Source organism: Aotus nancymaae, unplaced genomic scaffold, assembly GCF_030222135.1.
Source record: "Aotus nancymaae isolate 86718 unplaced genomic scaffold, 86718_ANA_hifiasm-v0.15.2.pri h1tg000032l_0, whole genome shotgun sequence".
Taxonomy (NCBI): Eukaryota; Metazoa; Chordata; class Mammalia; order Primates; family Aotidae; genus Aotus; species Aotus nancymaae.
In genome coordinates, this window is record NW_026988445.1 from 29,099,025 (window position 1) to 29,123,088 (window position 24,064).

Below are 24,064 nucleotides of genomic sequence, written 5' to 3' on the forward strand. Positions count from 1 at the left end.
CTCTCTGGCTGCTTTTCAAAATCTGCAGTTAACAACAAAAGCCGAGCCGAGCCACGTCGCACAAACATGACAGGAGGGGGAGAGGGGTGTGTGTGCGCGCGCGTGCGGTCCCCAAAAGGATGAGAAATAAGGGAAAGGAGGGGCTGGGGGCCGTGTGACTCAGGAACACTGCTAGGCCTCGGGTCCGCAGGGACAAGGCTGGAGGCCGCGTGGTGCGGCGCGCGGCTCCCGGTGGCAGACGGCGCCTCTGGTCTTCCCGCTGCGTGAGGGTCGTGGCGGCAAGCCGGGACCGGGCGCGCGCTCGGAGCCTCCTCCCCGCCCCGGTCCGCCCCGCCCCAGGGTCTTCCTCCCCCGGAGTTCGGGGCGGCCCCTCCTCCCGGCCAGCCTGGCCGCGGGGCGCTGAGCGGGCCGGGGCGCTGAGCGGGCCGGGACCCTGAGGCCGAGGTTGTCGTTAGGCATCTCCCAGGCGACCGGCTCCGTAGCAAGATGGCGGACGAGAAGGACAGGGAAGGTAAGGCAGGGGCACCGGGGAGCCGCTGCCCTCGCCGCCCGCCGCGACCCCGGGCTGCTGGGCAAAGCGCCGGGTGGGGGTGGGCCCTCGTCTATCTGGAGTCCCCACCCGCAGGGACCCGGTGGCCTGAGGAGGGACCCACCCAGCAGGGGCAGCCGCGCTGTCCCCGTCTCCGCCGCTCCGCCCCGCCTCTCTCCCCTCCTCCCTCCTTCCTCTTCCCTCCTCCTCCCTCCTCCCGCCGCGTCCTTCTTCCCCTCCCTCGGAGGCCGGGCCTGGGCTCCGGCGCGGGCTGCAGCGAAGGCGCCGCCTGGGGCTGCTGATAATGGCGTCGTTGTTCAGTGCCGCGGGGAAGCTGCAGCCGCCTCCGCACCCTCGGGGGCTCTCGGTGCCGCAGGCGCCTCGCCCGTAGCCGTCCGGGCCGTGGGCCCCGGGGGCGGCCGGGTGGGGACGCGTTCTGGCCGCCGGAATCTGGCGGGATCCTGTTGGCGCCGAAACCCCGCCCTGGCGCAGCCTGATGGCGTTCGCCGCCACCATTTTGCCTTCTTAATAAGGACGCGGGAGGACGGTCTGGAGGTCACAGCCGCTGCCTCCGAGTTTCTCCTGCCTCGGAGATGCCTGTCCTGCGGCCGGCCGGCGCCGAGCAGCCGGCCTGGAGTCTTAGAAAACAAAGACATACCCCCAAACGGCAATCTTAATAAAGACGAAAACCCGAAACCAGGCGGAGACCTTGGAACCACTGTACGGCGGGGGCGGGTGGCCTCTCCCGCGGTCCCCGGGGACCACCCGGCCCCGCGCGGTGGCCGCCTGCAGAGGCGCTGTGCGCTCCGAGGCGTAAGGTCGCCAGATCAAGAGGCATCAGTGTGTTGCCTGCGCCGAGACGCCAAAAAGGGATGACGTTTATTGGCCAGACCGTTCATGTTGTTTTCAATTCGCGGTATGATTTATGATATGATCAAAACCCAATCCTTGGTTACCATGACCGTAGGTACTCAAAAATAACTGTGTTTGGTAGTTGGCAAAGTCACCAAGACAAAACAATATCCAAAAACCCGTGAAACAGTATAACAACTATGAAGTGAAAATATATTTCTCCTTTGTTTTCCTTCTCGAGTGCTCAAAACACCCTCTCATGCCATTTTTCTCAGCATGGAACCTAGTGTGGTCAGGTTAACAACGAATAAACGAACCCTGGGATATTTAGTCACTTGTTACGGTGATCACAGAAAATAGGCGGCGAAACGTGAAACTGTGCCAACGTCTACCTATTGATAACAAGAATCCTGTGATTTTGTATAATATTAATCTGAGAAGCCAGGATTATTTTATAGGTATTACCTTTATGAAGATGCCCTTACATACAAAGAAAAGGTTACTTTTAAGACTTCCCCAGAAAAATGAATAAATTATTTTTGTTCTTTATTAAAAAAAAAGGAAAACCATTAAGAGAGAAACTAGAAAGGTAATTATGGATATTTGTTTTCTTTCTTTTTTTTTGTCTTTTGGGGCCAAGTAGCCAGATACTTGTTTTCTTAAAAAAGACTTGGTTAGGTCAGCATGAGACAAAAACACGAATATGGTACTAATACAATATTTATCCTTTTTAAAAAATAGATTGAGAGCTTTCCTGATTTTTCAACTTTTGAACATTTTTCTATTTAAGAAAAATTCAGAGAAACAATTCTGTCGATAACTCATAGAAGAAGTAATGACTATTAAAAGCTGGCTGCCATTCATTCAGAATCCATATATTTAATGCCATCATGTAGATAAGGCATTCTACTTAGAACTTTGAAAGATACCAAAATGAAAAAGACATTGCCTTTGCTCCCAAGAAAGGTGAGATCAGTAAGGGAGATGAGATATATACAAATGGGAGGGAATAGTTAACTGGGCTGCGTAGACTCCGTGCCAACCACTGTGTTAGGTGTGTATCTTTGTAGTTTGTGGACAGCAGCCTGGACATCACTGGCCACCCCCGACCTAGTGAATCAGAGTCTTCATTTTAACGTATCTGTAGGTGATTTGTATGTACATTAAAGTTCGGGAAGCACTCATATGGCATATCTCATTTATGGTTAACAGTTTTATGAATTAACTAATTGCAGTTTGAAGGGTATGATGAAATAAAGGCATTTTGTCAGAGTATAAAATAAGTAGAGACTCACTTTGGTGATAAGAGTTTTTATGGAAATAGTCCATTACTATATTTGATTTTCAGCTACTATATTTTGAATTTTCATAAATTACATCTAACCAATTAATCTGAATTGATTAAGTTTTTAGGATTCACTCAGCTAAACTCATAAGAGACTGATGTGCAAACCTGAATGATTTATTAGTTTAAATAGTGGTATATACATTGACCTGAAGGCTGATTTTGGTAATGTAATATATTGTTTTATGGGTACTAAGCTTTGGGTAGTGTGAATTTATATTTCAGAAGTCATTTGATGACCATGGAATCACACAAAAGAAAGGATAATTTGAAGGATATGTTCATTACCCTGTAAGTTCCAAAAGGTCAGGGACCATTTCTGATCTGTTAATACTGAGTATTGTGCAGAGTGCTTGGCACATGGTAGGTAATCAATAAATATTTGTTGAATTCAGAACATTTGAATTAATCAAAGACAGCTTATGTTTTAACCAAAGTGCTGGGATTACAGGCATGAGTCACTACTGTGCCCGGCCTAAAATCACTTTTTTAACTGAAAGAAGAACGTTTGAAATGGGTAAGAAAAATTATTTTTGAAGTTTTATTATCTCCAAAGTTTCCTCAGCCAGAACATTTTTTGTTTTGTTCTTTCTATTCCTTCTGTTTTGTCAGTTTAAACAAAGAATCAATGCAATTGTTGATTCTTTGGCTCCTTAAATCTTATTGTTTCTGTCTCTTAGAGAATTTTATATAGGCTTGCAAGGATCTGTTTGTAATTAGATTCACATTTAAGAAGCAAAGTGCTTAGGTATCAAATTCTAACTTTTGGCAGCCAGTGAGCTTTGAAAACTATGTTAACTTTTCAGTAAGCTGTAGATATTACAAGCTCACTCTATGATTTACTATTTTTGTTTGTATTGAAATATTCTTTGTTACTTTGCATGCTTTGATAACGTTGCTTGACAAAGTGCCTCTAATTCAGTTGTCGACTCCTAGATGGAAGAGGTTTCACGAGGTTCGTGGTTTTGTTCTTGATTTCCTTCATTGTTCTACTCTTTGGAAAACCCAACATTTGGAAATATAAGGTAAAAAACAAATCACAGGTGTATATTACTTTATAAAAAACGTTCTCTTAAATAATTTTTTTTTTTTAGACAGCGTCTTCCTGTGTTGCCCAGGATGGTGCAGTCATGGGTCACTGCAGCCCCGACCTCCTGGGCTCAAGCGATCGCCTCCCTCCTCAGCTTCCCAAGTAGCTGGGGCTACAGACGCAAGCCACTATGCCCAACTAATTTTTTTTTAATATGTAGAGATAGGGTTTCACAGTGTTGGCTAGGCTGGTCTCGAACTCTTGAGCTCAAGATCTGCCTGCTCGGCCTCCCAAAGTGCTGGGATTACAGGCATGAGCCACCGTGCTGGGTCTGATAGTAACTGTTGATAGAGTAGAGTTTAGTCTGTGGGATACTACAAAGGCTGAGCTTTGAAGTAACACCTGGATTTGAATCCCATCTTCCCCAAGCTCTAATGATCTGATCTTAGCAGAGATGCTGAACCTAAGGAGCTTCAGGTTCTTCAGATGTAAAGTGGGGATAATGATACCTATTTCAAAATGTTGTAATGGGGATAATGTTTTCTTATTCATTTTTACATCCCCAGCACCTACCACAGTGCCTGGCATCAAAGGAATGCTGAGGCCAGGGACAGTGGCTCACACCTGTAATCCCAGCACATTGGGAGGCTGAGGCAGGTGGATCACTCGAGGTCAGGAATTCGAAACCAGCCTGCCCAACATGGTGAAACCCCGTCTCTACTAAAAATACAAAAAATTAACTGAGTGTGCTGGTGCATGCCTGCAATCCCAGCTACTCAGGAGGTTGAGGCAGGAGAATTGCTTGAACCTGGGAGGCGAAGGTTGCAGTGAGCTGAGATGGCACGGCTGCACTCCAGTCTGGGCGACAGAGCAAGACTCTGTCTTAAAAAAAAAAAATTGGCCAGGTGCGGTGGCTCATGCCTATAATCCCAGGTCTTTGGGAGGCCGAGGCGGGTGGATCACAAGGTCAGGAGATCAAGACCATCCCGGCCAACATGGTGAAACCCCGTCTCTACTAAAAATAGAGAACAAATTAGCCAGGTGTGGTGGTGCATGCCTGTAGTCCCAGCTACTCGGGAGGCTGAGATGGGAATCACTTGAACCAGGGAGGCAGAGATTGCAGTGAGCCGAGATCGCACCACTGCACTCCAGCCTGGGCAACAGAGGGAGACTCCATCTCAAAAAAAAAATAAATTAAAAAAATAAATAAATAAAGGGCTGAATCAATGGAAAGGAAAGTGTTTGGTACATATCTAACAAATTAGTAATTAGTAGTATCTGTTTAACATAAAACATAAGAGTTGGCCAGGCGAGGTGGCTCCTGCCTGTCATCCCAACACCTTGGGAGGCCGAGGCGGGCAGATCATCTGAGGTTAGGAGTTTGAGAACAGCCTGACCAACATGGTGAATCCCCATCTCTACTAAAAATAAAAAAAGTAGATGGGCATGATAGCAGGCGCCTGTAATCCCAGCTACTTGGGAGGCTAAGGCAGGAGAATCGCTTGAACCTGGGAGGTGGAGGTTGTAGTGAGCTGAGATCGCACCGCTGCATTCCAGCCTGGGTGACAGAGCGAGACTCCATCTCAAACAAAACACACAAAAAATAATAGTTACGAAAACTTTAAGTCTTATCAATTGAGATCATATATAATGCATTCATGCATATTTCTGGGGTAGTTTAATACGTTTTCTTCCTGTTTTAAACCAATATAAACATCTAGGTAAGACTAACCTAAGAAGAAAACTAGCTTTTTGAAACCTAATTTGTTTCCTCTAATTCAGAATTAATAAATATTTGAAGAAAAACTGGACTGAAATTTGTCTTTGCACTGATTTATAAAGTTTACAAAAATGTCTTAAGAATATTCATAATTTTAAAGATCAAATGGACAACGAGATATTACTTCACGCCGGTTAAGAAAGCTATTATCACCAAAAGTCCCCCAAATAATAAGTGTTGGTGAGGATGTGGAGAAATTGGAACCCTCCTGGGCTGTTGGTGGCAATGAGAAATGGTGCAGCTATTATGGAAAGTGGTATGGCGGTTCCTCGAAAATTAAAAATAGAATTACCATTTGACCCAGCAATTCCACTTATGGGTATATATCCAGAATAATTGAAAGCAAGGTCTGGAAGAGATATTTACACAACCTTGTTGATAGCAACATTATTTACAATAGGTAAAAGGTGGAAGCAACCCAGGTGACCGTCAGCAGATGAATGAACAAACGAAATGTGGTATTTACAAGCAATGAAATATTATTCAGCCTTCAAAGGGAGGAAATTCTGACAATGCTACCACTTGAATGAACCTTGAAGATGTTATGCTAAGTGAAATAAGCCGGTCAAAAAGACAAGTACTGTATGATTCCACTTACACGAGGTACCTAGAGAAGTCCAATGCATAGAGACAGAAAGTAGATTGGTGGTGGCTGGGGCTACGGGAGGGGAAAATGGGAAGTCATTTAAGGAGTACAGAGTTCCAGTTTTGCAAGATGGAAGAAGATCTAGAGATTGGTTGCACAACAGTGTGAATGTACTTAACACTATTGAACTACATGGTGAAAAGTGGTTAATACAGTCAATTTTACATTATGTATATTTTACCACTTTTTTTGTTTGTTTGTTTTTGAGATGGAGTGTCGCTCTGTGGCCTGGGCTGAAGTGCAGTGGCATGATCTAAGCTCACTGCAACCTCCGTCTCCCAGGTTCAAGTGATTCTCCTGCCTCAGCCTCCCGAGTAGTTGGGATTATACAGGAGCCTGCCACCACGCCCGGCTATTTTAATTTTAATTTTATTTTATTTTCCACACCCAGTCTTAAAGTTATACCTGAATTATTTTTATTTTTAATGGAGACGGGGTTTCACCATATTGGCCAGACTGGTCACGAACTCCTGACCGCCTGATCCACCTGCCTTGGCCTCCCAAAGTGCTGGGATTACAGGTTTGAGCCACCATGCCCGGCCTATTTTGCCACATTTTAATAAATCAAATAGAAAGTGTTGAGTACATTCAGACTGAAAAAAAAAATTCGTTCATTGTTTTTTGAAGGCAATTTGGAAATTTGTGTTAAAGAATAAATGATGATGCCTGGGCGAGGCGGCTCACATCTGTAATCTCAGCACTTTGGGAGGCTAAGGTAGGAGGAGGACTGCTTGACACCAGGAGTTTGAGACCAGCCTGGGCAACACAGTGAGACCTCGTCTTAGCTAAAAATAAATAATGATAAAGAAGTGATTAAAAAAAAAAAAAGAAGAAGTGATGTCCACATGCTTTGGGCTTTAAATATACTTCTGGATATTTATCCTTAGAAATATGTTCTGAAAAGAATAAAAAAGCTATAAGCACAAAAATGATCAATGTAAAGTTATCTATCAATTTGAAAATATAGATAAAACTTTCATGTCCGACAAATGGGGCATACAAAATAAACTACTGCATGTCGGCTTGTTGGGTTGCAGCCAAATTTATAGAAATTATATGTGTAAACGGATAAGGACTATGCGGGGTGCCCAGGAGATGACAGCGGGGTGATTAGACTTTTAGGGGCACTTATTTTTAAAATCTCATTTTAATGTCAGTTGTACAAAACTTTAAAACCCACTTAAGTATGCTAATTAAAAATTATTCTCGACCAGTCATGGTGGCTTACAGCTGTAATCCCAGCACTTTGGGAGACTGAGGGGTGGGGATCACAAGGTCAAGAGATTGAGACCATCCTGGTCAACATGGCAAAACCCCGTCTCTACTAAAAATACAAAAATTAGCTGGATGTGCTGGGAGGTGCCTGTAATCCCAGCTACTCGGGTGGCTGAGGCAGGGGAATCGCTTGAACCTCGGAAACAGAGGTTGCAGTGAGCTGAGATCGCAACACTGCACTCCAGCCTGGGTGACAGACTCAAAAAAACAAAAGATTCTTACCCACTTGTGAAAATGTGTTTACCAGATCCTGTACTTGACGACACTTTGTAAACCCCTCGTATGGATTTTATAGATATTAAGAGTGTAAAAACGTAATTTTATTTTACTTTTTTTATTTTTTAAGAGATGAGTTCTAGGCGTATTGGCTCACGCCTGTAATCCCAGCACTTTGGGAGGCTGAGGCAGGCAGGTCACCTGAGGTCGGGAGTTCAAGATCAGCCTGACCAACATGGAGAAACTCCATCTTTACTAAAAATACAAAATTAGCTGGGTGTGGTGGTGCATGCCTGTCATCCCAGCTACTCAGGAGGCTGAGGCAGGAGAATCGCTTGAATCCGGGAGGTGGAGGTTACCATGAGTCAAGATGGCGCCATTGTGCTGCAGCCTTGGCAACAAGAGCGAAACTCCATCTCAAAAAAAAAAAAAAAAAAAAAAAAAAGATGAGATCTCACTCTGTCACCCTGGCTGGGGTGCAGTGGCTCAATATAGCCCATTGCACTCTCTACTTTCTGGGCTCAAGTGATCTTCCCACTTTGGCTTCCAAAGTAGCTGGGACTACAGGGCGTGCCACTGTGTCCAGCTAGCATTTTTATTTTCTGTAGAGGTAAGATCTTGCTTTGTTGCCCAGGCTGGTCTCAAACTCCTGGCCTCAGGCAATCTTCCCACCTTGGCCTCCCAAAGTGCTGGGATTACAGGCTTAAGCCACCGAATCTGGCTCATAATTTATTTTTTTAAATGCACCAGTGAAATTGGGAGCTTAAAAACCTAGGCTAGAATTTGGACTTTGCCTTTTTTTTCTCTTTTTAAGATTTTGCTTGTTAATGTCAATTTCTCTGACCTTCAGTTTGAAGAATTTCCATCTAATGAGGAAGATAGGCAGATAAAGAGATAATGATGCAATAATGTGATAAATGCTGTGATAGTTGCACATACACAATGATTGGGTGCCCGAGGAGAGTCACCTGTTCACACACACCCTTTTTAAATTATAGCCTCCTTTTACTCCCTCTCACAGCTATTTGTTTTTTTTCTCTTTCACACTATATTTTTTAATTACCTGTGGATGTGTTTGATGTCTGCTTCTCCTTCTAGACGCTTAACTTCTAAGAGGATAGGGGTCATGCTCATGCTGTTATCTGCTCTTATATACCCAGAGCATGGCACATAGCTCAGTATTTGCTGGATGTTGAGTAAAAGTTGACTTTCTGAAGGAGGTAACTCAAGATTATCTTTTTTTTTTTGAGACTTAGTCTTGCTCTTGTCGCCCAGGCTGGAGTGCAATGGCTCAATCTTGGCTCACTGTAACCTCTGCCTCCCATGTTCAAGCAACTCACATGTCTCCGTGTAGCTGGGATTACAGGTGTTTGCCACCATGCTTGGCTCATTTTTTTGTAGAGATGGGGGTTTCACCATGTTGGCCAGGCTGATCTTGAACTCCTGACCTGAAATGATCTCGCTGGCCTCAGTCCCCCAAAGTGGTAGGATTACAGGCGTGAGCCACTGTGGCGGCCCAGTTTTTGTATTTTCAGTAGAGATGGGTTTCACCATGTTGGCCAGGCTGGTCTTGAACTCTTTACTTCAAATGATCCGGCTGCCTTGGCCTCCCAAAGTGTTGGGATTATGGGCATGAGCCATGTCTCCCAGTTCCAAGGTGTAATAGCCCAGAAAACAAGTAGGGGAAGGATATTTCAGGAAGAGAAGAAATGACATACTTCAAATCGTGAAAATTCAATATGGCTGAAATTTAGGACAGGTTAGGAGATGGATATTTATTTTATTCTTAAAGCATTGGTGGGTGATTAAAAGTTTTTTGACAGGATGGGAGGCTGAGGCAGGAGAATCACTTGAACCCAGAAGGTGGAAGTTGCAGTGAGCTGAGATCATGCCATTGAACTCCAGCCTGGGTGACAGAGCAAGACTCTGTTTCAAAAAAAAAGATTTTTTAACAAGAGTCGGTTGTATTTGTTATTTAGAAAAATCACTTGAGCAAGTGTGTTCAGTGGATTAGATGGACCACTATACTGGGTGTAAGGTTTGAATGAAGCAACCGAGGTTCGAATGAGGCAACTGAGGCCAGTTATTGAAATAAAGAAATTTAATCGGCTCCTGGGCGAGGTTCTGCGGTCCGACACAAATGGCCGGAGAAGTCGCGCCGACTTCCCGGAGTGTGGGGTTTTTATGGCATAGGGGTTGAGCAACAGCAAGGCACTCTGATTGGCCCTAAGAGGACGGGAAGGGAACGGGGCAGGCCGTCGTTGGCTATTGGGTGGCTGGGTGAGTCCTCCGGTGCAAGAGCTGGCTAGGATTGCATTAGCTGGGGCATGGTTGACTTGGAGAGTTCCTGGGTGGAGCACACAGCAGCGGGAAGGCAGGGAAAAGGAAGGGGGGTGGGCATCAGAGAACCTTTTGGGTGAGGCTACCGGCCTGACACTGGGACTCCAGGTTTGTCCATAAAGAGGAGACCCTGAACTAAAGTAATAGAAGTCAGGAATGAAACAAGGACATAGGCTAGAGGAAACTGATAGATTTTTGTAATAGGATGGATATGAATGTTGAGTCAGGTCAGGGACATGAATGACTCAGGTTTCTGGTTGGGTAACAATAAAGAGGAATCACAGAGCTATGTAAATAATAGTTCTAGTCTTCTACATGTTGAGTTGAGGTACCTGTGAGACATCCATGTTGAGACATAAAATAGGTAGCACTATGTGCTTGCTACTTAAGTATCTACTGAATGGAGAATGAGGGCCAGCGCGGTGGCTGACTCCTGTAATCCCAGCACTTTGGGAGGCTGAGGCAAGTGGATTGCCTGAGGTCAGGCGTTCAAGACCAGCCTGGGCAACACTGTGAAACCCGTCTCTACTAAAATACAAAAAGTTAGCCAGGCGTGGTAGCATGCGCCTTTAATCCCAGCTTCTTGGGAGGCTAAGACAGGAGAATCGCTTGAACACTGGAGGCGGAAGTTGCAGTAAACCAAGATCGTGCCACTGCACTCCAGCCTGGGTGACAGAGTGAGACTCCATCTCAAAAAAAAAAAAAAAATGAGGCCAGGCGTGGTGGCTCATGCCTGTAATTCCAGCAGTCTGGGAAACCAAGGCAGGTGGATCACCTGAGGTCGGGAGTTCAAGACCAGCCTGACCAACATGGTGAAACCTCGTCTTTAAAAAAAAAAAAAAATGAGAATGATCTGTGTTGGGTTGGCTTGAATGTATCCCTCTATAAGTGGTTGTAGTCTTGGGAATGGTTGAGAATGTCCAGAGCAAATGTATAGAAAGAAAAATAATGTTGACTGAGGCTGGGCATGGTGGCTCGTGCCTATAATCCTAGCACTTTGGGAGGCCGAGGCAGGTGGATCACCTGAGGTCAGGAGTTTGAGACCAGCCCGACCAACATGGCAAAAGCCTGTCTCTACTAAAATTACAAAAATTAGCCAGGTGTGGTGGTGAGTGCCTGTAATCTCAGCTACTCAGGAGGCTGAAGCAGGAGAATGGCTTGAACCTGGGGGGCAGAGGTTGCAGTGAGCTGAGATTGTGCCACTTTACTCTAACCTGGGCAACACAGCAAGACTCCATCCCCACCCCCCAAAAAATATGTTGACTGAAAGAAGTGACTAGGATCAGAACCGTGAGTAAAACCCAGTAGTTGAACAGAGAAAAATAACTTGTAAATAAGATTGAAAGCAGAATTACAGAATCGTGGGACAATGAGAATAGTGTCACAAAAGCCAAGTAGGGGGAATTTCATGAAGGAAGTACCTAACAATGTTGGGGTGAAACCCCCCAATAGTTAACGTTTATAGAGCATGTACTTTGAAGTAGGCACTGGGCTAAATGTTTTACATGTATTATGTCATTTAATCCTTACAGTAAATGTCTGTGGTAGGTGCCTCTGATACCCGCTTTCCACACATGAGGAAACGGATGCTTAGGTAGGTAAATTGACTTGCGGTTTCAGCTCCAAAGGTCAGCACTTGGAATTCACCACTCTGGTTGTTCCTGGAGCCAGAAACTGGAAGAAATATTTGTTAATTTTGGCCAGGTACGGTGGCTTACACCTGTAATCCCAGCACTTTGGGAGGCCAAGGCGGGAGGATCATGAAGTCAAGAGATCAAGACCATTCTGGCCAACATGGTGAAACCTCGTCTCTACTAAAAATACAAAAAAAAATAGCTGGGTGTGGTGGCATGTGCCTGTAATCCCAGCTACTAAGGAGGCTAAGGCAGGAGAATCACTTGAACCTGGGAGGTGGAGGTTGCAGTGAGCCAAGATTGCACCACGGCACTGCAGCCTGGTGACAGAGACTTTGTCACAAAAAAAAAAAAAAAAGAAAGAAATATTTGTTAATTTTGACAAATTGCTGCAGGTTGCATGTGGACTATGATGAGAGTCAGAAACTCCTGGAGGCCTGCAGTCTTAGGAGGTCCCTCACACTTCCTCAGGCTTCACTTCTAGGAACCCCACCGTTATTCTGGTGAAGAGCCAAGCAAGTTTGGCTTAGCAGGGGGAGGAGAAAGCAACCCTTTTGAATATGCTAGTGCATTCTACATAAAAAGGCCACCATCAGTGCTCTCTAGTCTGGTCTTATCTCAAGGCATGGGAAAAAGCCGAAAAACACTTGTGAAGGTCACAGCCCATTGACACAGGTCCACTAAAAGACTGAGATTTAATCATCAGATGATAGAGTTCTCCTCACCAAAGTCACATTACTACCGAGTGGTCATGAAGCGTGCACTCACATTCAAGTCTGTCTGACTTCAAAATGAATGCTCTAATCCTCCATGCTTCACACAGAGAAGTCCAGTGGAAATTTACATAAGGAAGCAAATAAAATCCACTCATGATCCCCTTATGGAGAGCAGTGGTTCTCAAACGTTAGAGTGCATCAGAATCATCTGCAACCCAGGCATGGTGGCACGCACCTGTAGTCCCAGCTATTCAGAAGCTGAGGTTAAGGACTGCTTGAGCCCAGGAGTTCGAGCCTGCAGTGAGCCATGATCCCACCACTTCACTCCAGCCCGGGCAACAGAGTAAGACGCTAATCTCTTAGGAAAAAAAAAAAAAAAGAAGAAACGCATCTGGAAAGCTTGTTACAATGTAGATTGTTGGGTTTCAGCCTCAGTGATCTGGAATGGGGTCTGAAGGTTTGCATTTCTAGCACGTTACCACAGGATGAGCATGCTCTTAAGAAACCTCAATCTAAAATTTAAAGTGAATTTTGCCATTTTAATGTATTTCCCTCCTGGCTTTTTGTAGGCAGATTTGTATTTTGTTTTACAAACTTGAGATTATATTGAATATGGTTTTATGTCCAGCTTTTTTCACTTACTATATTAGACACATTTTTTCATGTCACAAGTATTTCTTAAAAACATATAAAAGAGTTGCATTTGTTATATTAGGTTGGTGCAAGAGTAATTGTGGTTTTTGCCATTAACAATACTTGGGCCAGGTGTGGTGGCACCTGCCTGTAATTCCAGCATTTTGGGAGGCTGAGGTGGGCAGACCACTTAAGGTCAGGAGTTCGAGAGCAGCCTGGCCATCATGGTGAAACCCCATCTCTACTAAAAATACAAAAATTAGCCAGGCGTGGTGGCGCATGCCTGTAATCCCAGCTACTCGGGAGGCTGAGGCAGGAGGATCGTTTGTACTCAGGAGGTGGAGGTTGGTTGCAGTGAGCTGAGATTGTGCCACTGTACTCTTGCCTGGGCAACAGAGTAAGACTCTGTCTCAAAAAAAAAAAAAAAGGAAAAAAAAAGTAATTGGAAAATCCGTAATTACTTTTGCACCAACTTAACCTAACATTAATACTTATGGACTATAATTTATTTAAGGTTTCCCTAACTATTAGATATTTAAAGTGTTTAAAAATGTTCTGTTGTAAATGTTCTTTTTTTTTTTTGAGACAGAGTCTGTCTTTGGCGCCAGGCGCCAGGCTGGCTCGTCTCACTGCAACCTCCGCCTCCCAGGTTCAAGCAATTCTCCTGCCTCAGCCTCCTGAGTAGCTGGGACTATAGGTGCACACCACCATGCCCAGCTAATTTTTGTATTTTTAGGCTGATTTTTGTATGTTTAGCAGAGATGCGGTTTTACCATGTTGTCCAGGATGGTCTCGATCTCTTGACCTTGTGATCTTCCCGCCTCCTCCCCTCTCACTGTGTGAATTGCTTCACTGTCTGTCTGCCTCCAGCCTTGCTTCCTTCCAGTTAAGTTACCCTCATTGATTATACATCCAGCCAGATACTCCCTAAACATCTTCAGTTGATATCTATTGTCCTGAAGATAAAATCCAAACTCCTTCATTGTGTCTTATTAAAAAATCTTGAACCTGTCCCCAACTTGCATTCTCTTACTCTCTTTCATTTTAGGGAAGTTAAGGAGCAAGAATTTGAACTTTTCCTCGTTTTTCTTTAGTGTCTTTTCTTTTTCTCCAACACATCCTTGCTCTGTTGCCCAGGCTGAAGTACAGTGGTGTTATCTTGGCTCACTTCAGCTTTGACTTCCCAGACTCAAGCCCTCTTCCTGCCTCAGCCTCCCGAGTAGCTGGGACTAATAGGGGACAAATGGGGAGATGTGGGCACAGAGAGGTTAAGTAACTTGCCCAAGGTCTCGCAGTTAGTACGTGGAAAAGCCAGTGGTGGCTGGCTCCAGGTCAGTGCTCTTAACCAGCAAAATAAACATACTTTCTGGCCTCTTTTGTTATCTCTATTGTAATCATCTTATCAACAATGGGACATTATGTTTTCCTATTGGGGAAGATTGACTGACAGGATTTGGAGGGTTTTTTTGAGACAGGGTTTTGCTGTGTCGAGTAGACTAGGGTGCCGTGGTGGAACCATGGCTCACTGCAGCCTTGACCTCCTGGGCTCAAGTGATCCTCCCACCTCAGCCTCCCAACTGGCTGGGACTACAGGCATGAGCCACCATGCCCAGCTAAATTTAAATTTTACAATTTTAACTGTTTTGTAGAGACAGGATCTCACTATGTTTCCCAGGCTGGTCTCGAACTCTTGGCCTCAAGCAGTCCTCTCCCTCAGCCTCCCAAAGTTTTGGGATTACAGATGTGAGCCACCATGCCCAGTCTGTTTTGTTTTTAGAGAGAGGGTCTCCCTATTTTGTCATGCTAGACTTGAACTCCTGGGCCCAAGCTATTAGCTTCCTGAGTAGCTGGAACTATAGGCATGTGTCACTATTGGTGGCTTGGAGTTCTGAGAATTAGACTATATCCAACAATATTTTATTCATAGAGTATTTGCCTTCTTGGGTTGATTTTTTTTTTTTTTTCCTCCTGAGATGATGTCTCACTCTGTGGCCCAGGCTGATCTCAAACTTCTGGGCTCAAGTGATCCTCCTTCCTTAGCCTATGGAGCAGCTAGGTCTATAGGTATGTGCCATGGTGCCCAGCTTTGGATTGATTTTTTTTTTTTACATGACGAAATTGTTATAGTTCTTACTCTTAAATATTTTTCAGAATAATTCTAGGTAAGTATACAGGAAACGCTTTAGGAATTTGTGTTCTACAAAACGAAAAGAACAGTAAAAGTCTACTGACACCGTGTGTCAGTAACAAATCCTGATTCAAAGTCCTCTCATTCAAAACTTACACATATACCTTTTTGTTGTTGTTGTTTTTAAAGATAGTATGTTGCCCAGTCTCAAACTCCTGGGCTCAAGTGAGCTTCTCACCTCAGCATCCTGAGTAGCAGGGACTACAGGCATGCACCCCACACCCAGTGAATTATATGTTAGTGATTTATTTATTTATTTATTTATTTAGTGGGACAAAATTTCTCTCTTGTTAACCAGGCTGGAGTGCAATGCTGGATCTTGGCTCACCTCCACCTCCCAGGTTCAAGCGATTCTGCCTCAGCCCCCAAAGTAGCTGGGATTACAGGCATGTGCCACCACGTCTGGCTAATTTTTTGTAGTTTTTAGTAGAGACAGGGTTTCTCCATGTTAGTCAGGCTGGTCTCGAACTCCTGACCTCAGGTGATCCGCCCGCCTTCGCCTCACAAAGTGCTGGGATTACAGACATGAGCCACCGCGCCTAGCCTGTGAATTATATGTTTTTAAAGGATATTTTGTACATTGGTTGTTTCTCTAGCATTTCCCAAAACTGCATGCTTTTGGCATCTATGCTATATATTTAGGCCAAAGTAGCCTTACTGAAATACAGTAGAAACTCCTTTTAACATGTGTGCGAGTTAACATAAAATAGACATTTCCTTTCTAAAACATGCTTATTCTAAGGGCGTGCAGAATACCTTTTGCCATTCATTAAGTATGGTGTTAGTTGTGTTTTTCATAAATGCCTTTTATCATGGTGAAGTAGCTCCCTTCTATTCCTAGTTTTCTTTTAAACTATATATATATATATTTTGAGACGGAGTCTTGCTCTGTCAACCAGGCTGGGGTGCAGTGGTGCAGTGCAGTCTCGGCTCACTGCAACCTCCACCTCCCAGGTTCAAGTGATTCTCTTGCCTCAGCCTCCCAAGTAGTTGGGATTACAAGTGTGCAGGGAGAGAGATCTAAGATGGCTGATCACTAGCAGCTCGGGCACCTAGCTCCCAGTGAAAGCACAGAGAACGAGAGTACGCCACATTTTCAGACGAATATTTGTTGCTCACGGACCAAGAGATTCCCAGTGGAGGAGCCCCACGGGTCGCCAGGGCGACTCTTGTGGCCGGTGCGGTGGTTTAGCTGGCGCCTTAGAGCGGCAGTTCTTGGTGCAGAGTCCGGAGATTCCCGGGCAGAAAAGCACCATCAATCTTAACACCGCTGTTTTGGCCGGCGCAGTGGATTGCTCAGATTTCGGCGCTGGGAATCAAAAAGTTGGACGTCCGCTCAGAGACCTAGTTAGAAAGTCGGTAATTACAAAGACGACAGAGGGATAAATATATAATAAAGGGAAGAAAGCAGCCTAAAAAGGCAGAGAATACTCAAAATCAGAGTGCCTCTGCCTCCCCAGGGGATCGCAATTCCTCATCAGTAACGGAACAAGGCTTAATGGAGAACGAGTGTGTTCCAGTAACAGAAGCAGGTTTCAAAATGTGGATGATAAGAAACTTCCGTGAATTAAAAGAACTTGTTCTAACCCAATGCAAAGAAACTAAGAACCTTGAAAAAAGGTTTGATGAAATGCTAACGAGAATGGACAATTTAGAGAGGAACATAAGTGAATTGATGGAGCTGAAAAACACAACACGAGAACTTCGCGAAGTATGCACAAGTTTAAACAGTCGAATTGATAAAGCAGAAGAAAGGATATCAGTAGTCGAGGACCAGCTCAGTGAAATGAAACGAGAAGACAAGATTGGAGAAAAAAGGATAAAAAGGAATGAGCAAAGCCTCCAGGAAATATGGGACTATGTGAAAAGACCTAATTTACGTTTGATAGGTGTACCTGAATGTGACGAAGAGAATGAATCCAAGTTGGAAAATACTCTTCAGGATATCATTCAGGAAAACTTTCCCAAGCTAGCAAGGCAGGGTAATATTCAACTTCAGGTAATACAGAGAACACCACAAAGATATTCTTCAAGAAGACCAACCCCAAGGCACATAATCGCCAGATTTATTAGGGTTGAAATGAAGGAGAAAATACCAAGGGCAGCCAGAGAGAAAGGTCAGGTTACCCATAGGGGGAAGCCTATCAGACTTACAGCAGATCTCTCAGCAGAAACCCTACAAGCCAGAAAAGAGTGGGGACCAATATTTAACATCCTTAAAGAAAAGAACTTTCAACCCAGAATTTCCTATCCAGCCAAACTAAGCTTTATGAGCGAAGGAAAAATTAAATCTTTTGCGAACAAACAAGTACTTAGAGACTTCACCACCACCAGGCCTGCTTTACAAGAGCTTCTGAAAGAAGCACTATACATATAAAGGAACAACCAATATCAGCCTTTCCAAAAATATATCAAAAAGCAAGAACATTAACACAATGAAAAATTTACATCAACTAATGGGCAAAACAGCCAGCTAGCATCAAATACCAGTATTAAACTTATATATATTCTAATTGGATAAAAAGCCAAAACCCATCAGTATGCTGCATCCAGACTCATCTTACATGCAACAATACACAAAGACTCAAAACAAAGAGAAGGAGGAAGATTTACCAACCAAACAGAGAGTAAAAATAAATAAACAAAAAGCAGGAAATGCAATTCTCCCCTCTGATAAAGTAGACTTTAAAGCAACAAAGATCAAAAGAGGCAAAGAAGGACATTACATAATGGCAAAAGGATTAATGTAACAAGAAGAGCTAACGATTCTATAGATCAACGAGACAGAAAATTAACAAGGACATTCAGGACTTGAACTCAGACCCGGAACAAGTAAACTTAATAAACATTTATAGAACTCTCCACTTCATATACATAAAACATACATTACCACCTCACACCTATTCCATAAGTGACTACATAATTGGAAGTAAATCACTCCTCAGTAATCGCATAGCATATCATAGGTTTAAATGAAATATTGGTTGGCTGTTTGTTTGTTATTTTCTTCCCTTATTTTTTCCTGACTACATCATTAAGTATAATTATCGGTATAAAAGAGGTTTTCAAAACTCATTACTAAATTGCATTCTAGCCTGGGCAAGAAAGCAATACTCACATTCTCTCTCTCTTTTTCTCTTTCTTTTTCCTCCTCTTCTTGATTCTTTTTTTTCTTTCTAAAAAAAAAGAGAAATCTATCATGTCCTCTTCCATCTCATCTCTTTTCTGCCTTCCTCCTCTGCTGCATCTCTCTAACTGTTCTTTCTTTTCTGCAAAAAAGAAAAAAAAAAAAAAAAACAAGTGTGCAGCACCTCGCTCGGCTAATTATTGTATTTTTAATAGAGATGGGGTTTCACCATGTTGGTCAGGCTGGTCTGAAACTTCTGACCTCGTGATCTGCCTGCCTCCGCCTCCCAAAGTGCTGGGATTACAGATGTGAGCCACTGTGCCCGGCCTTAAACAATATTCTTAAGTATTTTTTTAATTGGCATATAATAATTGTACATATTTATGGAGCACAGTGTGACATTTTGATACGTGTACATAATGTGCTATGACCAAATCTGTATTCCTAGTTTTCTTTTTTTTTTGAGACGGAGTTTCGCTCTTGTTACCCAGGCTGGAGTGCAATGGCGCAATCTCAGCTCACCGCAACCTCCTCCTCCTGGGTTCAGGCAATTCTCCTGCCTCAGCCTCCTGACTAGCTGGGATTACAGGCACACGCCACCATGCCCAGCTAATTTTTTGTATTTTTAGTAGAGACGGGGTTTCACCACAGGATGGTCTCGATCTCTTGACCTCGTGATCCACCCGCCTCGGCCTCCCAAAGTGCTGGGATTACAGGCGTGAGCCACCGCGCCCAGCCTCTAAGTGTTTTTATAATGAAAAGATGTTCTGTGCCGGGCTTGATGGTTCGTGCCTGTAGTCCCAGTACTCGGGAGCCTGAGGTGCAAGGCTCGCTTGAGTCTAGGAGTTCTGGGCTGTAGTGCACTGATCGTGTGTCTGCACTGAGTTTGGCATCAATATGGTAACCTCCTGGGAGTGGGGGACCACCAGGTTTCCTAAGGAGGGGTAAACTGGCCCAGGTCGGAAATGGAGCAGGTCGGAATTGGAGCAGGTCAAAACTCCTGTGCTGATCAGTAGTGGGATTACAACTGTGAATAGCCACTGCACTCCAGCCTGGGCAACACAGCGAGACCCTGTCTCTGAAAAAAAAAAAAAAAAGAAAAGATGTTATGTATTGCGAAATACTTTTCCTTTGTCTATTGAGATGATCATGTGGTTTTTTCCCCCCTCCTCATTCTATCAATGTGGTATATTATGTTGATCGATTTTCATATGTTTCATTCTTGGGGTGATCCCATTTGATCATGGTATATAATCCTCCATAAGGTGGCTGGATGTTTTGCAAGTGTTTTGTTGAGGATTTTGCATTTATATTTATAATGGATGTGTTTGTAGTTTTCTTCTGATGTCTTTGTTTTTTTAAATCTTGTTAATACTGGCCTTATAGAATGAGTTGGGCAGTGTTTTCAGTTTTTGGGAGGATTTTGTGAAGGATTGGTAGATTGGTATTAATTCTTTTTTTTTTTTTTTTTTGAGACAGAGCCTCACTCTGTCACCCAGGCTGGAGTGCAGTGGTGAGATCTCAGCTCACTGCAACCTCTGCCTCCTGGGTTCAAGTTATTCTGGTGCCTCAGCCTCCTAAGTAGCTGGGATTACAGGCACGTGCAACCATGTCCAATTAATTTTTGGGAGATGGAGTTTCAACATGTTGGTCAGGCTAGCTTTGAACTCCTGGCCTCAAGTGATCTGCCTACCACGGCCTCCTAAAGTGCTGGGATTACAGGCATGAGCCACCAGTGCCCGGCCTTATTGAGCTTTTAGTAGGTTACAGGCACTATCAGAGTTATTTTCAAGGTGTTTACAGTATGGAAAGGGAGACAAGTAAACTGCTAATTATGATATAGTTTGATAGACTGTTATGATAGAGATAGCATGTACGCTGCATGATTACGTAGGAGGGTACGTAACAAAAAAGAGAAGGACAGCCTTCAGAAGGTAAATTACTCCTAAACTTGAGTGATGAATGGGAGATAACCAGGAAAGGGGAGAGCAGTATTTCAGGCAGGAATGTCAGTCACAAAGGCACTGTGAAAAACCATTATCACTGGGAAACTACCAGGATTTCCTGCCTAGGGCATCTGTGTGGAAAGTGTTAAGAGGTCACATTTTTGAGCTAGGTAGGAGCCTAGTTCGTAAAGGACTTTGTGTGTCTGGTTAAGGAGTCTGAATGTTAATTTGAAAGGTCTTGCAAACCATTGGAGGATTTTAAACCAGAGGGTCAAATTGTTAAATTTGCATTTTAGAAAGATCATGCTAGCAAAATGTGGATTATGGTTTGATGGGTGGAATGGGAAATGAGAGAAAGGAGACTAAAGGCAAAAAGGCAGGACGTGACTACATTAATTTAGCTGGAAGTGATGAGAGTCTGTTTTTTTTTTTTTTTTTTAGGACAGGGTCTTGCTCTGTCTCTCAGGCTGGAATGCAATGGCGTGATCTCCGCTCACTTCAACCTCCACCTGCCGGGTTCAAAGGATTCTCCTGCCTCAGCCTCCAGAATAGCTGGGATTACAGGCATGTGCCACCACACCCAGCTAATTTTTTGTATTTTTAGTAGAGACGGGGTTTTGCCATGTTGGCCAGGATGGTCTCGATCATTTGACCTCGTGATCCACCCGCCTCGGCCTCCCAAAGTGCTGGGATTACAGGCGTGAAGCCACTGCGCCCGGCCAATTTTTGTTAATTTTTAAAGATGTAATAACATTGGGATTATGCAGGAGAATGCCTTTATTTTTAGGAGACGCATGCTGAAGTATTTGGGGATGAATTCTTCTAATGTCTGCAATTGATTTAGAGACAGAGACAAACATAGAAGGAGGACTCAAAAAATGGCAAAATATTAACAATAGTTTAATCTAGGTGGTGAGTATAGAGTTGTTTGTAATACTAAGTTTTCAACTTTTCTGTATGTTTGAACATTTTCTTCATTCGTGAAGCTGGAAAAAAACATGGCAGGTTAGGAGTAAGGGGCTGTGAGCAGCAGTGGGGAGCTTTATATTGCCAACGTTCTCCAAGTCCCTGCCATAGGTAAGCCATGGGAGAATGAGCAGCCAGTTCTCAAAGGGACTTCCATGGAGTTAATGACTTTATGGTAGTGCTTCCCAGCTTTTATCACTTTACAACCTAAACATTGGCCAGTCTCAGTGACTCATGTATGTAATCCCAGTACTTTGAGAGGCCAAGGTGGGAGGATCACTTGAGGCCAGGAGTTCAAAACCAGCCTGGTCAACACAGAGCGACCTTGTCTCTACAAATAAAAACAAAAATTAAAAAAATTAGCCAGGCATGGTGATCTGTGCCTGTAGTTCCAGCTACTCAGGTGGCTGAGGCGGGAGGATTGCTGGAGCCTGGGAGTTTGATGCTGCAGTGAGCCATAGTCTCACCTCAGTGCTTCAGCCTAGTGGCAGCGCGCAACTCTGTCTCTAAAGCAAGCAAACACCCTGAACATGGAAAATGATATTTGTGTGGCACACTGGGGTAAAACTAGATGAGCTTTGGGACATCTATATGGGGCTTGATTTTATAAAAAAATTATGTTGGCCGGGTGCGGTGGTTCATGCCTGTAATCCCAGCACTTTGGGAGGCCAAGGCGGGTGGATCACCTGAGGTCAGGAGTTCAGGAGACCAGCCTGACCAACATGGAGAAACCGTATCTCTGCTGAAAATACAAAATTAGCTGGGTGTGGTGGTGCACGCCTTTAATCCCAGCTACTCAGGAGGCTGAGGCAGGAGAATCACTTGAGCTCGGGAGGCGGAGGTTGCTGTGAGCCGAGATCCTGCCGTTGCACTCCAGCCTGGGCAACAAGAGTGAAACTCCGTTTCAAAAAATAAAAATAAAAAAAAGTTAAAAAAATGTATAGAAAGTAAATCAGAGTATTAGGAAACTTAAAAATGCTGAATCTGTTTTAAAAGTCCCAGATGTATTTAAAATTCTTCAGGTGGAACTTGTTCTTGCTTCCGAATCTCAGACTTTCTGCTTGAAATAGTTATACTCAATTCCTGATCCTAAAAAGTCTACAGTGTGAGCTTCTCAATGTTTGATCATTTTCTACCAATGAGAAACGGTTCATGTAGAAATGTAAAAGCATTTTTCCCATAAAAAAATTTAAATTAAAGTATGGACTAGGCCCCTACCTATCTAAAAAATGTAATCTCTTAACACTTTCTCACACTTAAAAAAATTTTCTTCAGAGCACAGTCCTGCAGGCTGCAGTGGAGTGGTGCCATCAGAGCTCACTGCAGCCTGCGACTCCTGGGCTTAAGGGATCCTCCCATGTCAGCCTCCCGAGTAGTTGGGACTACAGGCATGTGCCACCATGCCTGGCTAATTGTTTTTTTTTTTTAAGTGTGTGTGTGTGTGTGTGTGTGTGTGTGTGTGTGTGTGTGTGTGTGTAGAGATGAGGTCTTGCTATGTTGCTCAGGCTGGTCCAAAGTCCTGGGCCCAAGCAGTCCCCCCAGCCTGGCCTTTCAAAGTGCTAGGGTTACAGGCATGAGCCACTGCACCTGGCCCTCGCAAAAATTTTTGTAGTTTCCCAGTGATTCTGCTTTTTCACAGTGCTTTTGTGACCGACACTCCTGCCTGGAATAGTTCAAACCAGTTGAAATTATACTTACATCCTCTAAAAACTTTTCCTTTAATTTACCAATATAACTGAGAACATTTTCTGATAATCGAGTTGAACTGTCTCATATCAGTTATTTCAAAGTAATGAAGATTTAATTTATATATGATGCATGTGTTTTTTTTTTTGGTTTGTTTTTGAGACGGAGTCTCCCTCTGTTGCCCAGGCTGAAGTGCAGTGGCACGATTTTGGCTCGCTGCAACCTCCACCTTCTGGATTCAAATGATTTTCCTGCCTCAGCCTCCTGAGTTTCTGGGACTACAGGCACGCACCACCATGCCCAGCTAATTTTGGTATTTTTAGTAGATACGGGGTTTCACCATGTTGGCCACGCTGGTCTCAAACTCCTGACCTCAGGTGATCTGGCCACCTTGGCCTCCCAGAGTGCTGGGATTACAGGCATGAGCCACTGCGCCCGGCCTCTCATGCGTGTGTTTGTAGGGCCACACAACAAGCTTGGCTGCCACCGAAAGCATGTATCAGTTGCAGAGGCATGGAAGTAGCTAACAGTATGTGAAGATAAAGATTTGGTGCTGCTTCCCGGAGCCCGGAGCCCTGTCGGTTTGAACTAGTTGCAGTGCACACTGGAACGAACACTATGCTCTTCGGGCTCCTCCATTAGCTCTGTCATGGGTAATGGTGCGTTCTGTAGCTGGCCTCTGAAGTAGAGGACCACGTGATACATCGCATACTTGGCAATGTGGAGCAGTGGGTGCCTGATGGCATTTGTTGTTGTTACCTCTGTGCAGACCAGGGGGCATGGCGTTGGATCCTGCGCTGCCCGGTCCCCCTGTGGGAAGCTCTGGAATAGACTGCTTTCTGCTGCCTGGCTTCATCTGGCCACACTGAGAGATGAGAGATAAGAGGATCAATATATTGTGGGGTGTCCTTTTTTTTTTTTTGGAGATGGAGTCACCCAGGCCGGAGTGCAGTGGTGTGATCTCGGCTCACTACAACTTCTGCCTCCTGGGTTAAGTGATTCTCCTGCCTCAGTCTCCTGAGTAGCTGGGACTACAGGTGCACACTGCCACACCCGGCTAGTGTTTTGTATTTTAGTAGAGACAGGGTTTCACCGTGTTGCCCAGACTGGTCCCAAACTCCTGAGCTCAGGCAGTCTGCCCACTTTGGCCTCCCA

The 24,064-nt window shown here is 44.3% G+C and overlaps 1 protein-coding gene across 8 annotated transcripts in view; it reads left to right on the top strand.

Annotated features, from left to right (window-relative positions):
* The first annotated feature begins 415 nt into the window (after window positions 1-415).
* EFCAB2 (EF-hand calcium binding domain 2) overlaps window positions 416-24,064 on the top strand; it is a 127,534-nt gene continuing 103,885 nt past the window's right edge. For 4 of the 8 annotated variants that reach the window (XR_010345120.1, XM_064383677.1, XM_064383681.1 and 1 more), the window contains exon 1: window positions 416-511. Coding sequence is in view for 3 of the 8 variants with exons in the window: in XM_064383677.1 (XP_064239747.1) it covers window positions 487-511 (25 nt within the window). In the remaining 5 variants the exon portion in view is untranslated. Of the gene's footprint in view, window positions 512-1,394; window positions 3,752-24,064 lie in introns of those variants that run through there. The other 4 variants (XM_064383680.1, XM_064383683.1, XM_064383679.1 and 1 more) reach the window with 2 other exon arrangements.